This window comes from Podarcis bocagei (assembly GCF_964188305.1).
Source record: "Podarcis bocagei genome assembly, chromosome: 1".
Classification (NCBI taxonomy): domain Eukaryota; kingdom Metazoa; phylum Chordata; class Lepidosauria; order Squamata; family Lacertidae; genus Podarcis; species Podarcis bocagei.
The window spans coordinates 37949564-37964550 of NC_138125.1; the positions used below are offsets into that span (position 1 = coordinate 37949564).

At 39.4% G+C, this 14987-nt stretch overlaps 1 protein-coding gene across 1 annotated transcript in view; it reads left to right on the forward strand.

The window, feature by feature from the left end:
• The window catches only part of PRKD1 (protein kinase D1), a 103724-nt gene that overhangs the window by 52418 nt on the left and 36319 nt on the right, over positions 1-14987 (forward strand). The window contains exon 3 of the mRNA XM_081208107.1: positions 2009-2147. Coding sequence (XP_081064233.1) covers positions 2009-2147 — 139 coding nt within the window. The remainder of the gene's footprint in view (positions 1-2008; positions 2148-14987) is intronic.

Consider the following 14987-nt stretch of genomic DNA (forward strand, 5'->3'; position numbering starts at 1 on the left):
AGCTTGCAAAAATTTATCACTTGCCCGACAATAAATGTTGGAAATGTAAAGAAACTGAAGGTACATTCTTTCACCTTTGGTGGACGTGCCCAAGGATTAAGGCTTTCTGGGAGATGATTTATAATGAAATGAAAAAGGTATTTAAATATACCTTCCTGAAGAATCATAGAATCATAGTATCATAGGGTTGGAAGAGACCACAAGGGCCATCGAGTCCAACCCCCAAGAAACCAGAGGCCTTTCTCCTGGGCATAGTCGGCCAATTGGTGTTAAAGAAGGATAGAACTTTTTTATGTATGCCACAACAGCAGCAAGAATACTTATTGCAAAGTACTGTAAGACACAAGATTTACCCACTCTGGAAGAATGGCAGATGAAGGTGATGGACTATATGGAATTGGCGGAAATGACTGGCAGAATCCGAGACCAGGGAGAAGAGTCGGTGGAAGAAGATTGGAAAAAGTTTAAAGACTATTTACAGAAATATTGTAAAATTAATGAATGTTAGAATGATGCTGGATAGAAATTAAGTGGCTTTTAGCTGTAACACTATAAGGGAATATGAAAAATGGATTACTAATAGGTAAAAATTTAAAGTTACAATATTTTAAGATTAAAGATTAGGATAAATAAAGAGGGGAAGGATTTGCTGAACTAACAAATTGAACTGGAATACAAAAAAGGGAGACGTGAGGAGGTCCGGGAAACAAGCTAATGAAAAATAAGTAATGGAAAGATTGAGTTGTTTTTAACTGTTTTTTTATTTTGTATTTTTCTTTCTTCTTTTTTCATTTTGTAATATTTTGAAAATTGTAATAAATATCTTTTTTTTTTAAAAAAAGAAAAATCTCATTACAGCCGTACATTGGAAGCCAAACGGAATCCGTTCCAGAAGTCCGTTTGACTTCCAAAACGTTTGACTTCCAAGGTGCAGCTTCCGATTGGCTGCTGGATCTTCCTGCAACCAATCAGAAGCCGTGGAAGCCCCGCCAGACGTTCTGCTTCCAAAAGAACGTTCAAAAACTGGAACACTCCCAGTTTTCGATCGTCCGGGAGCCGGAATGTCTGCTTATGTACTTTCTTGTGTTGTGAAGCAGTATCACACAAATACAGCATAACAGTGCACAAAACACTATGCTAGTGTACCCTTTCACATATTCAGTAAAGTATCATCCACATTAGGGTTAGAGCAGGAATGGGGCAAAAAATTGTGTTGTCCCCAAGGCAGTTTCTGGGAGAGGTTGAGGCAAATGCCCATCGGTCTGAAATTTTGGACTCCGAAAGGTGTTTTGATGCCTGCAAATTTCATCCACTTCTGCAAAAAATGCAAACATTTATTAGTTTCCCTATTCTACTCATTGAGGAAACTTATTCAAGTGAACTAAAGGAAAGTGCTACTTGGGATTTAAACTAAAGCAACCTACTACCATTTAAGCTGGTTACAAACCTTCCCCTTTTTACAGACCTTATATGGATCTGTAGGGTGATATCCAATAAACACAAGGATTTCCTTTTGTGCAATGGGAATTCTCCCTTCTACTCTCCTTGTGTGTATCCCACGCCCACCCCAAAACTGCTCCAGAGGTTGAGGTAACCCCCAAAACAGATTTAGGGAGAAGAGTGGGGAAAGTTCTGTTGTACAAGAAAAACACATTCACTGATGAAATGAGTAAATTGGATACTGCCTATAATAAATCAAAAACAAGTAAACCAATATGTATTCTTGTATTTCTATAGAAAGTTTAAATGTTAATCTTGAAAAGACTGTGTTTTCAGAATCACCATATAAGAATCGCACTTTGCAAATCTAAAATGGAATGTATAAGCAATATTGTCTCTACTCTTGCAGAAAAGGGCTGCTGGTATGATTTGTGGTTTCTTCCTCAGGAACTTCAGTTAGCACCTCAGCCAACATTGTTTCCCCCTTATTGTACTGATTCAAACTAACCAAAGAATGCTTACATACTACTTGTCACTGAAACAAATTCTCAATTTTATTCATTTTCAGTTTCCTGAATGTGGCTTTTATGGAATGTATGATAAAATTCTACTTTTTCGCCATGACCCTACCACTGAAAATATTCTCCAGTTGGTGAAGTCAGCTACTGATATCCAAGAAGGTGATCTTGTTGAAGTTGTCTTATCAGGTAAATATAATATTTTTATGCTTTATACTTTATGTATTTTATAATTTCTTCAGTGTGGGAATCGGTAACAGTTCCCCTTAATTTGGGAATAGTTCTGGACACCAAGCCTGTCTCCTGACTCCACCAGCAGTTTGTCAGATATATTTTTTTAGAACTTAAGAACAAAGAATAACTCTGGAGCAAGCCAGTCCAATATCCTGTTTCCAACTTCCAGGAACCCAACAAGGTTACCTTGTTTTAAACACCAGGCAAAAGCCTTCCTTTTTACCTGGCCTTTTGGCCCTTAGTTTGAAGAGTTTTTAAGTATTCACAGCTTTTTCTGGCATGACGTGTCTTTATTTGTGCAGATGATGTGGTGTTAAGGTTTTTATTGATTGTGTTTATTGTAATTGATTTTAGTATCTCTACTGTGATTGTAAGTCACTTGGAGTTATTTTTAATCAGTAAAGCAATTGATAAATGTTATTAGTCATCATAATCATCAAAATAATCTTCACTTCTTTTAGAAAACAACAACCAGTCAAGTTGGAGTGATAAAAGGGTTAGGCAGACATGAATATTTATCCTGTAAATTGCCTTTACAATGTAGCAGGGGTCAGCAAACTTTTTCAGCAGGTCCACTGTCCCGCAGACCTTGTGGGAGGCTGGACTATATTTTTTTTTGGGGGGGGGGTGTGTGGAATGAATGAATTCCTATGCCCCACAAATAACCCAGAGATGCATTTTAAATAAAAGCACACATTCTACTCATGTAAAAACACACTGATTCCCGGACTGTCCGCAGGCCGGATTTAGAAGGCGATTGGGCCAGATCCTGCCCCGGGCCTTAGTTTGCCAACCCATGCAATGTATCATTGATTTGTATGCATCATAAGTACTGCATGCACCATAAGTACTGTAAAGTAAGTAATAAGTAAAACCAAGTACTTTTCCATGTATTAGACGAGGTTTTTTGACTCAAAAACAACGTCAAAAAGCTGGGGCCATCCAATACAAGGATAGTGGGATGGGGGAGGAGTGGCGCTCTGCTAGCCAGCTCGTTGGCAGGAATGCGGCTTCCCGCAATGCTGCAGCGAGTGGGGAGTGATCTGGGAGGTGTTTCCTGACTGCAGCTGTGGGGGTGGGGTGGGGGGGAGAAGTTGCACACCTCCAGCCAGCTCGTTGTCAGGAGTGCAACCTCCCCCGATGCCGCTGCGTGCGGTGGGCGCTCCCTGGATTGTTTTCCCCGCACGGCGGCATCAGAGGAGGTTGCGCTTCCGCCAACCGGATGGCTGGCGGGAGCACAACTCCCCCTGATGCCGCTGCATGTGGGGAACCATCTAGGGAGTGTTTCCTGCCCGCAGCTGCATGGGGGAAGAGAGGCTCATCAACTTTGGGCCCTCTCCCATCATTTTCCTAAAATTGAGTTCTCCAAAATAGGGGGGGGGTTATACATGGGAGCGTCTTATAGACAGAAAAGTATGGTATATAGTTAGCGCCCATCCATGCTATACATTTAAAGTAGTCCATGGCGGACCCGCAGATCTCAAATTTGAGTGGCACTCTGTGCGACAGCAAGATTTGGCGGCCCCTGCTTTTCGACACTCCATTCTAAATAATAGTTGTAACGTCCCCTGTGGCACTCCCAAGGTTCCCTGCCCCACAATCCACCTCTGATGTGGTATTATATCACTTTAAACAGACTTAAAGGTAAAGGTAAAGGGACCCCTGACCATTAGGTCCAGTCGTGACCGACTCTGGGGTTGCGGTGCTCATCTTGCTTTATTGGCCGAGGGTGCCGGCGTACAGCTTCCGGGTTATGTGACCAGCATGACTAAGCCATTTCTGGCGAACCAGAGCAGCGCACGGAAACGCCGTTTACCTTCCTGCCGGAGCAGTACCTATTTATCTACTTGCACTTTGACGTGCTTTCAAACTGCTAGGTTGGCAGGAGACTTGGCTTCCCCCAAATCATCCTTGGAACTCAGAGCTACAATTACTGAGAAGGGGGTTTGATGGCTAAACCACTCTATGAACTGTGGCTTTGTGAGTGGAATAGGGATCTCATAAAAACTCTCAGCACTATTAACAAACTACAGTGTATAGGATTATTTGGCGAAAGCTGCCACTGTTTAAAGTGGTATGATACTGCTCTAGATGTATACTGTAGATGGGGCTTTTCCCTCTTTTTTTAGGTAAAGAGTTGAAGATAAAGAAAGAAAATAAAGAGAGATTTCAGACATTAGCATTTGTAAGTTCGCTAAATCTTATTGAATCTAAACTTTATTGATATAGGAAATTCCATTGAGTTGACCTGCAGAAATAAAATCATACTTTTTAATCTTTCAAACCAAGTTGCAATATATAAGATAACATTCTCTTAGAGTTACAAGAAGGCCAACTGCCAGGCATTTGCTAAAGGATCACAAACTTTAAGCACATGGCTTGGAAACATCAAATCCAAACTTTCCTTTTGTTCAGTTATAGCAAATTTATCCTTTTTGTTCCAAGAAATGGCTTGTTCCTTTGGCAATATGCTTTCTGTCCTGTTTATTTTACCATATTGCCACAATACATAAAGATTTCTATTTGGCACATGGTTATTTCTCCTCTGACACGCAGAATTTTTTCATTCTACTGAAATTACAAAAGGAGCTGTATGATTATGATTATTATTTAAATGTGCCTGCACAATCCTGTAAAAAGATAAAGGCGGACTGCTTACCAACAGCAGAGGGAAGTATAAGGACTTTATTGGACTTTATTGTATGTTCATTATACAGTAGACTAGATTTTATGCTCATCATTCTTTAGGAATGCCAAATTTTGTCAGAATGACAAAAATATTGACTTTTTTGTACTCTAATTATTAGTGGATCCTGATGTAATAAGAGGGTTTTTACTGACCTGGTTCACACATAACACTAAACCATGGTTGGTTATACATTACATATTGGCATAACTATGGTTTGCCAACTAACCACAAGCTAAAACTATTGTTTGTTGTTGGCTTATAAACCTTGGTTGGTTTTAGATATGACTTTCACCAAACTATGAAGGCATGAGTCAAGAGCAATGGGGGGAGAGAGAAACAACCCTAAATGCTGGAGAAACAAAACATGGTTTGTTTGTCTGTGGGATAGTTCGTAGTGTGTTCAACAAACTATAGCTTCAACCAACTTAGTGTTATGTATTTGGCTACACAAAATTATTTACTAGCACAAATGCAACAAAGCGTCTTCTTTAATCATACATACTCCTTCCCTGGTTCTTCTCCAGTCCAGAACAAATTTCCCCTCTCTGTCACAGCTGTCATTAAGTATTACTTGGACAGCAATGTCAGCAAATGTTGGCCTTAACCTCCCACTTGCGATGAGTGTTCAGACACCCCCATACACTGCTGGCACCCCTCCAGGCCTATGGATGGGTATGCTGGCTGTAAATTTGGCAGCCATGTGAAGTGGCCCTATGTATGTGCATGTTTAGGGCTCCTTCATGATGGGAGAGGAATCCTGGGACAACCAGGGTTTTACCTCACATGGAAAAGCCTTTTTCAACTTTTTTGTGTATAGCCTTTTCAAGGGGTGGGAAATGTAACTAGCTGGCACTATTCTCTTCACACATCAAAAGAACATACCGGGGAGTTCAAGTGATCTCACATGTTACCTACTGTTGTCTTACCACAATGGTTGTGAGTTGTGTAGGGACTTAGTGAAATGCCAATAATGCCTCCTTATCCCCTACATAACTCAAACTCGTTGTAGTAGCACAATGAGAAGGGAACTGCTAGCTGACTTCAAGGTCTGGGCTTGCTCGTAAGCATAGAAACATTCCAATAGATACCTAAGTATAATGTTTTTCAAGGCCTTATATCTTAGCAACAACCGCATTTGGGCCAGGTAACATACAGTCAGTCAGCCTCCAATGACGGAGATGGATCATTGTAAATTTACCAAATACTATAGGTGGAGTCGTTGGGACGCGGGTGGCGCTGTGAGTTAAACCACAGAGCCTAGGACTTGCCGATCAGAAGGTCGGCAGTTTGAATCCCCACAACGGGGTGAGCTCCCGTTGCTCGGTCCCTGCTCCTGCCCACCTAGCAGTTCGACAGCACCTCAAAAAGTGCAAGTAGATAAATAGGTACCGCTCCGGTGGGAAGGTAAACGGCGTTTCCGTGCACTGCTCTGGTTCGCCAGAAGTGGCTTAGTCATGCTGGCCACATGACCCAGAAGCTGTACGCTGGCGAGCGAGCCTGCTGAGGAGACACAAGGAGTTTGACAGCTGTCAAAGGAGCTGTCAAACGAGCTTTCAAAGCTAGAAAAAATTGTTATCTACTATCTTTGAGGACTAGATGAGTTACATTTGATCTCAAGTTGTTGGAAACAAAGAAGAAATAAATAAATAAAGTTACTGACTGTTGGAGAAGGACTACTAAGTAACCAGAATCCCTCTAGGGGGGATTCTGAGACATTACAATGGCTGCAGATGGAAAATTACAGGCCGAGCTAGAAAAAATGTTTCTTCTCGTGGGAATGCTACAAGATCAGAGCACAGCTATGGCTACAAAGCTTGCGACCTTGAATCTTAAAGTAAATAATCCTGTTGACTGTGTTAAGGACTTGACAAAAAATAATTCTGCAGCTGAATCAGAAGAGATATTTTCAGAACTTGAGGAGAGAGAAGGAGGAGCGCAAATATTGCTGGTGGAAAGGGCCAACCAGAAACCTACAATTGTGGAATATAAAGAAAACAAGGAAATTGTGGATTACAAAGAAAACAAGATTCGGATTATGGGAATTTGGACTGAAATTAAGAATGAAGTAGGGAGTGATCCCTTTATGGGGGGATCGGAAGAATTACGGATTGCAAATTTGTTCAAGATGAAAGGGGAAGCCTTTGGGACACTTGGAACATTTGGACTTAAAAGAAGCAAGAAATATGATTGGGGCTCCGTTTTGGAATATGGAGGACTGGCTGGAAGAAACTTGGATTTTATTGGGATAGAGCTCCTTCAAGACCCGATGACCAACATAAAGGACTATCAACAAAACCGGCGGAGAGGGATGGATGGAGATTTGAAGGCCTCGGACGTGAGAAATCCAGGCTAAGAACTGATATTGTGGATATCTTCTGTTCTGGGGGATCGAAACCGGGAAAGGGGGGGGGGTGAGAGCTTTTGAATCCAAAAGGAGGATAATTTTATGATTTTTAAGTTTAGGTAGTGTGTTCAGTAACTAATACTTAAAATTGGGAAATTTGTGGAAGGGAACTTAGGTCGACCTTAGAAAAGGATGTAAAGTTTATAATTGATGTAAAAGTTAAAATTGGTTAATTAAGAAGAACTAAGTTAAAAAAGGATTGCAATAATATTGTGAAGATGAGAGTAAGAACTTGCTGAGCCAACTATTGGAATTAGGATGTATGAAGGGGTGGTGCGGGGAAGTCAGAGAATGTGGTTAAGAAAGTAAGGATTTGAAATTATACATGTTTGTCTTTGTCTTTGTGTGTTTGTGATGTCAATATAAAATGTGAAAACCCAATAAAAATTAAGAAAAAAACAACAGAAGCTGTACGCTGGCTCCCTCGGCCAATAAAGCAAGATAAGCGCCGCAACTCCAGAGTCGGTCACGACTGGACCTAATGGTCAGGGGTCCCTTTACCTTTTTTACAGGTGGAGTCACTTACAATTAGAGTTCTGAGAGTCCTGGGCTACGTGTTTATTTATTGGTGTTAGTCTAGTTTCCCTTCTCTCTCTTTCTCTCCTCTCTCTGTTATTCCCTCTGCTGAAATTTAAATTGTAAGTTCCTTGGGGCAGGGATCGGCCCTTTTTCTTTTGCTAACTCCGAAACATGCCGTATGTGATGATAACAGTACATAAGTAAACGAATCTCAAATATTTTATGATGCAGCAGAGAGAGAAAATCAAAATCAAAATGAGAAAGAAAAGTTGTTTTTCTTTTAAATGTTCACTTTCTTAATGTAAAGATTTTTACCTTTTGCATTTGCCTCCAAATATCTATTATGTATAAGTTGTACATCTTAAATTTGTCAGGTTCCACAGTCATTTTTTTTAGGAGGAAAGAAAAAGCACAATAAATACATTTTACTGAAGCTGGATTGGAAGTCATTTGTTTCCTCACACATTTCAGGTCTTTTTGGTTCAGAAAAAGAACAGTGCATCTAAAATAATGTTCTATAGATTTGAATAGGCATTCATTTTGAGGTGATCTGTCTTCTCTGGCATGTAAAATTACAGGGTTCTTATGTAATGAAAAAGTAATATGCTTGGAAGAGTTTTCACAAGTTTCTTATGTGAAATACTAATAGATTAAAACTTACATTAAAAAACCAGGTTGACACTGTGCCTGCCAGCCAAATTCATAGCATAATTTCATCAAAAGAAATGAAAACTATTATAGTATGATTTTACCTAAAATATTAAATTTTATACCATGACTGATACAACAATAAGATTGTCCAAATTTTGTCCTCGAAGGCACATGGAAATCATTACATATTGCTTTTGTATAATCAGAGAGAAAATGGGATTTTTAATACAGTTTTTTTTCCCCTTTAGAAGGGAAGCTAGTGAGATGTTATTGAGCTTTCACACAGAATTTCATGAGTGTTTTTTTCACCCATTGATAGCAAATGTAATTGAGTTTTATTTAATTTCTTTTCTATATCTGAATGCCACATTGGATTATATGAAAGAACACTGCCCTAATACATGCCTTGATAGTAAGTAGAAATACGGAATTGTTCAAGGTGTAGTCACCTAATGAGCAAAGTTGATTTATGATATGAGAACATGAAGTGAAAAATAATATTCGGTGGCCTTTTGGAGTTAGCAAGAAATTTCCTTATCAACTGCTTCTGTGAATCAAGCTGGTAGATATATTTGTAGTTTCATATTTGAAGACCCCTCTCCCATTTCAACAGCTCTGTTAGCAACGTGGGGCTCCCTTATGCTGTTTCATAGTATCTAAAAGTAAAACTATTATTTTAAAAGAAAAATGCTTCTTCTGTGCATTCCTAGGAATGTAGCAGTAATTACTACAATTGATGGAGGAAATGTGAAATTAAGCATAAAATTCACATTCTGACTCAAAGGGGAGAAGTTTTGCCTTTCTTTGCAAGATGCATGGGGTTTTTTTTAAAGAGAACAAAAACCAGCCATTTTGAATGAAAATAATTCCATACATATAGTTCTGTGAGTCATATTTTTGTCAAGCTTCTATGAATCAGTGTAAAGTCAGACTAGTAGATAATTGTATGATGTCATTTTTTCAGGTTAAAATTGTTTTGAAAAGAGATTGTTTTATGGAAAAATATAAAATTTGCATCATAAGTTAAAAGAAAAATGATTGTGTCTTTTTGGAGTATCATGAGATGAGTTGATTTTTTCTTTCTTGTTAGCCACTTAGAAGTTTTACTGCAATATAGTTTTGTGTGCATGCACACACATATAAATATAGAAGAGTAACTTTTGGCTTCATCTTTGAGTTTCATTCAACTGAAACTTCTTAACATATATCTGTTGAGTTCTAACAACTCCCAAGCTTTTTGGAGAGAGGTGATCCTTTTGACTTTGCCTGCCAACTTCCTTTTTAGCAACCCCCAGATTTTTGGAAAGTTTCCTCTTTTGAAGTAAATGTGATTGTATTGGGCATAAAGTGGAACAGAGCTATCACCCCCCTAGTCAAAACACTCAGGGAAATATTGGGATGAAGAGTGAAATCAAGGAAGCATTCCAAAGAGGAAATGTTGTAATAATAAGGGGTGACACAGACTGGCTACAAAAAAAAGGAAAATTTCTAGATACTCTGCATGATTGTTCCCTAGAAAAATTGGTCATGAAACCAACCAGTGGGACAGCAATTCTGGACTTAAATAATGGATGGCACCCAGGACCTGGCGTTAGATGAACCAATTGGGAACAGTGACCATAGTGCTATTAAATTAAATATACATGGAAAGAGCAAATTGCTCAGAAAGTCCATTATAGCAGTGGTGTCATTTAAGACTAAAGCACTTCAGTCTGCCCAGCTTGGCTCAGAGGCCTCTAGAATTAGCATAGATCAGGGAACCTTTCACCCACCACATTACCAGCTGTTAAGCAGGCTTATTGGAGCTGCTGGGAGTTGTAGTTCAGCAACATCTGGAGGGCCAAAGGTTCCACACACCACCATTAGTGCATGAACACTTATGTACAGTGTCTCTCTTCATGACATTTGCTTTTAGGACTTCATTTTGGCGTCTCTGAATTACTGTCCTGTGCTCCTACACTCACAACCCCAAGTCCACTCCCCTGCCATTGATTTTTTTCTTCAATATTTTGTTTCAGCTTCACCCCAGCTCCTGTCAGCTTTCACCTCACAATCTTATTAAAACTTATTAAAGGGTTTTCTAAGAGCTGCTAGAGTACTTGAATTACCGTGATGCCCTTCCGATGTTGTTGGGCTCCAGTTCCCATCATTCCCAATCAGCAAGGCCAATAGTTAGGGATGATAGGAGCTGTGGGTCAACATCTGGGGATGGGGGGCAGCATGCTGGCAATTCATGACATCATTGTATAGCCCATGAACATATGAGTCAGTATGTCTTCCTGTTTGCCTTTTTCATGCCTCTTGGAACAGAACAATAGACTAGGAATTGACCAAACCACAGAGAAACAAGAATAAACATGGTGGGTGTATTTTATCTGGCAAGTTTGCATTTGAAAATATTTTAATCCAAGGCTGAGAGGCGAGATATATAGGAAGAAGGGAGAACATAGTTAATGTTTTGCAGTTACTTTGTGAAACTAGTACAGTGGTACCTCGGGTTAAGAACTTAATTTGTTCTGGAGGTCCGTTCTTAACCTGAAACTGTTCTTAACCTGAGGTACCACTTTAGCTAATTGGGCCTCCCACTGCTGCCGCACCACTGCCATGTGATTTCTGTTCTCATCCTGAAGCAAAGTTCTTTATCCGAGGTACTATTTCTGGGTTAGCGGAGTCTGTAACCTGAAGCGTCTGTAACCTGAGGTACCATTGTACTGGGATAAATTGAGGTAACTTGAATGTAAGGACATAGTAGGGCACATAGTAAAACAGAGTGAAGGATTCAGTCATAGGCAATCAGTTTTAAGTTCATCTAGTGTCAATGAAAGATATTTCTGCTATTGTTATGAATGGGGAATAAATGTGCTTTATTTACAGTACAATTCTACAATGCCTACTCAGAAGGTAATTCCATTGCATTCAATGAAGTTTACTTCCAAGTATGTAGGTACAGTATAGGACTTCAGCCACTGGACTATTCCTCTAATTCAAAATCATCTACAGATGCCTTTCACCCATAGCTTGTTACATTTCTATTTTAAAAGTTCATTTTAAATTATCAAAGAACAATTTGCATTGGCAAATTAAATAAGCCTGGTCCCCCTTATGTAAATGGCTTCTGTGTGATTCCTCTGGGCTATTCTTGGGTTCAGAGATCAGGTGGTGGCATGCATTATATGAACTAATACTTAACTGATAAATCTCCACTGCAGTTTCTCTCATTGCCACCTCTCCTTTTGAAGCCATTGTGAGATGGCAATCACAGTGTAAGTATATTTGCAGAGTACAGATTCCTGTACCCTTCAAAGAGACTGTGTTGGTATCATTTATTTCCTTGAAGAAAAACTCCAGAAACTTAGGTTTATGAACATCAGTGGTGCTGAATTTCTAGAAGGAAAGCTGTTGGAGATCTAACCTTCCTAACAAATACAATTTAAGGACAGGAAGCCTCTTCCTGCCTCCATCCTACTTTTGTACTGGCTTTTTTCTATTTGCTTTGGGAGAAGTGTATGTATGACCTAAAAGGCACTCATATTGTTTTTTCATGTGCTTTGGGGCTCAAAATATGTTCTGTATTGAAGCCTTATTGAACCCTGGTTCATAATAACCCCTGGCCAGTGAGTTAAATTATGGAACAGGAGATTTGTAAAAGCTTTAATCTTCTCACAAGTCTATTAGATTTTTTTTAAAAAAAATGTTTTGAGTTTAGTTTCTGTGTGTATGCTGTGTTTTCACGTATTCCATAAATGTTCACAAGCGCTGTTTTTATGTCAAGGGTTGTGAGCTGTGCTGACCTCATAATTAATCTGCAGAGAAACTAGCTGGATAAGTTTACAGTTTTAATAGGAGAGGTGCCAATTACTTCATTGCTAGCTGACTTGTAGCAGAAGACTGCAGCCTAGGAAGTGGTTGTTGTAGAAGTCAGTACTGAAAAAAACAGATTCAAGAATCCATAAGTTCCAAATGGAAAGGGTTTAAGACGACTCAATAATGAGATCATTAAGGTAGTCGAATAAGAGTGGTTTCCATGAATTCCAAGCATTTTATCCAGTGGTGTTCTTTACTGATGAAAGGCTGCTTGATCTGTCAGGACTTCCATTAGAAGAAAGAGTGGTGGTACTTTTTGCTGAACCCCCTTTCCTTTGCAGCTACATCGTCCATCTTTTTAATCTGCTCCCGTGGTTTGAGGAACTCACTGGAACAGCATTGTAGGTAGCACAGCAGACTTCAGGAAAAGGGGAAGATACGTAAGGGTCAACTTCGCACCCTCCTTTTGACTAACAGAAGCCTCTACTGGATCAGATAGCCTTCACTCAGCAGAGCAACATTATTTGATATAAACCAGTATAAAAGAAAAAAGAAACACAGTTGCTTGAGTAGCTTGAAAGAGTTACACTAACTAAAGCATTCTTCTTTTTGTTTAGTTTGTGTAAGAATCTGAACACAAGCTGCTCTGAAAGGGACCCTGTCTATCAAAACAAATGGGAGCTGTGTATCAGAGAGAGAGAATGTTAATATAATTTATTCTTTTAAAATATAACAAAATGCATTGCTTCCTTCTGACTTCAGAACATGATTCAAGATGTTGATTTTGACCCATCAAGCCCTCAGTAGTGTGGCACCTGTGTGGCACAGAGAGAGCATTTTATCCTTTGTTCCATCATGACCTAATAAAACAGAATGGTGTCTTCACTGTCTGAACACAAAAGAAGAAGGCTATGTACACAATACTATTTACTCTATACCCACTAAGCTCCCACTGCTGGTTTTTGAAGCAATATGCACATGACATTAGCCACTGTATTCTGTAGTTTCGTGAGAAATATTTAATTGCATTTTCCCCCTCAGTTTCATCTGAATTGAAAACTTAGGGCATGTTCACTTTGTAGTTAAACTGAGGTGTGTACACTTTAGACAGCTGCGGTGTGCATGCAGACGACTGTGTATACACAGATGACAACTTCACAAATAGTTAAAAGGGTACTTGCATCCCAAACCTTTTCCTCATGCTGGTGTGGACAAACTGGCTGACTTAGAAGCACATCAAATCTAACTGATGTATACAGCAGTGTGCAAATGAAATTTGAAGCGCAGCAGAGGGGGAAAATGACCTTGCTCCATTTTAAACTGGTAATAGCTAAAGAGAATAGGAGAATTCTAGGAGACTGTGGTGCAGTTTTGAAAATCCCTGCCTCTGGGGTACATTGCCAGAATCTGAATAATCTTTTAGAAGTGTTGTTAATTATGAACAAGCAGGAAATAACATATATTTGACTAAGTTTTCTGTTTGTAGTTCTCTTAAGCTGTTATTACTACCAGCATTTAAGAAGGTACAGAAGAGAAGTTGAAGTAAATAAACCAGTACATAAGTGATTAAAGAAAAATGAATTTACTGTTGTCAGAAATGTGTGATGATCATGATCTTAACTATTTAAATGGGATGGGGGGGAGAGGAGTTCATGTAAGGGAGGAGAGGAAGGAAGTGTACATGTGTCAGATTGCTGGGGGTGTGCTAGCCTGCAAAGTGTTCCTTAACATTAGAGACCAGGCACTATTACATATATACCAACGTCACAACTTGTGCTTAGCCCAGCCTTCGCCAACCTGATGTACACTTACTCTCACACCCAGCCAGCATAGCCAAACTTGCTGGATCTTATGGGAGCTGTAGTCTGTAGTTCAAATCCTTTGGAAAGCACCAGGTTAATTTATCAGCCATGGCCTAGAAATCCCTCCTCCATTTAGCTAGTTCAGAAGATCCAACAGCATTCTTCTTTCTCCATTTTTTTAAAAAAAATATTTGTTTGCAGTGAAAATTGTTTTGGAGACGGTGGAATAGAAGTTTCTTATTGCCAGGCTGAATTTTTATTATTTTTATTTTAAACTGCACTTTTAACCCTGCAACACAGTGGTTGATCTGCTTTTCTGTACTTTATAGCACTGCATACTTTTGGAAATGTAACTTTAGCTGGAATGATACAGTTTACGTTCCACATATGCTGCAGAATTTCACTTTTACTGTCCTCTTGAAATTGCAAACCTTTGTTTTATACTTAAGTCAAACAAAGGTCTTAGAACTTAAAACTCTTGTTCCAAAATGCCTCAGGCATTCTATTGTTTGACAAGTAAGACGCAGTGATAAAGTAAGTTGTAAGTGTAGCACTTATGACTATCTGACAGTATTTCCTGATGAATAACTTTTCACATTTATACAATTTATACATTTACACACACACAGAGACTCAGAAAGTTTTTGCAGACAGTAAATAAAGGATCACCAGCATCATGCTTGTGAGTGCAATGATCTCCTTCAAGTCTTTCCCAGGTACCCACAAAACCTCTTGAGTCCGCCCCCCACTGTCCCCTTAGTCATAAGGTGACATTTTCTCTTCTGTCAGGTTTGTGGAACTGAAGGAGAATGTTGCATGTGACTTTGACCCAAATCTCTTAGAAAAATGAATTGTCTCTGTGTGTGCGGTTTCTCTCTTTCTGCCTCTTGAGAGGGGGAGATAAGTAGCCAGAACAGGTGGTGCCC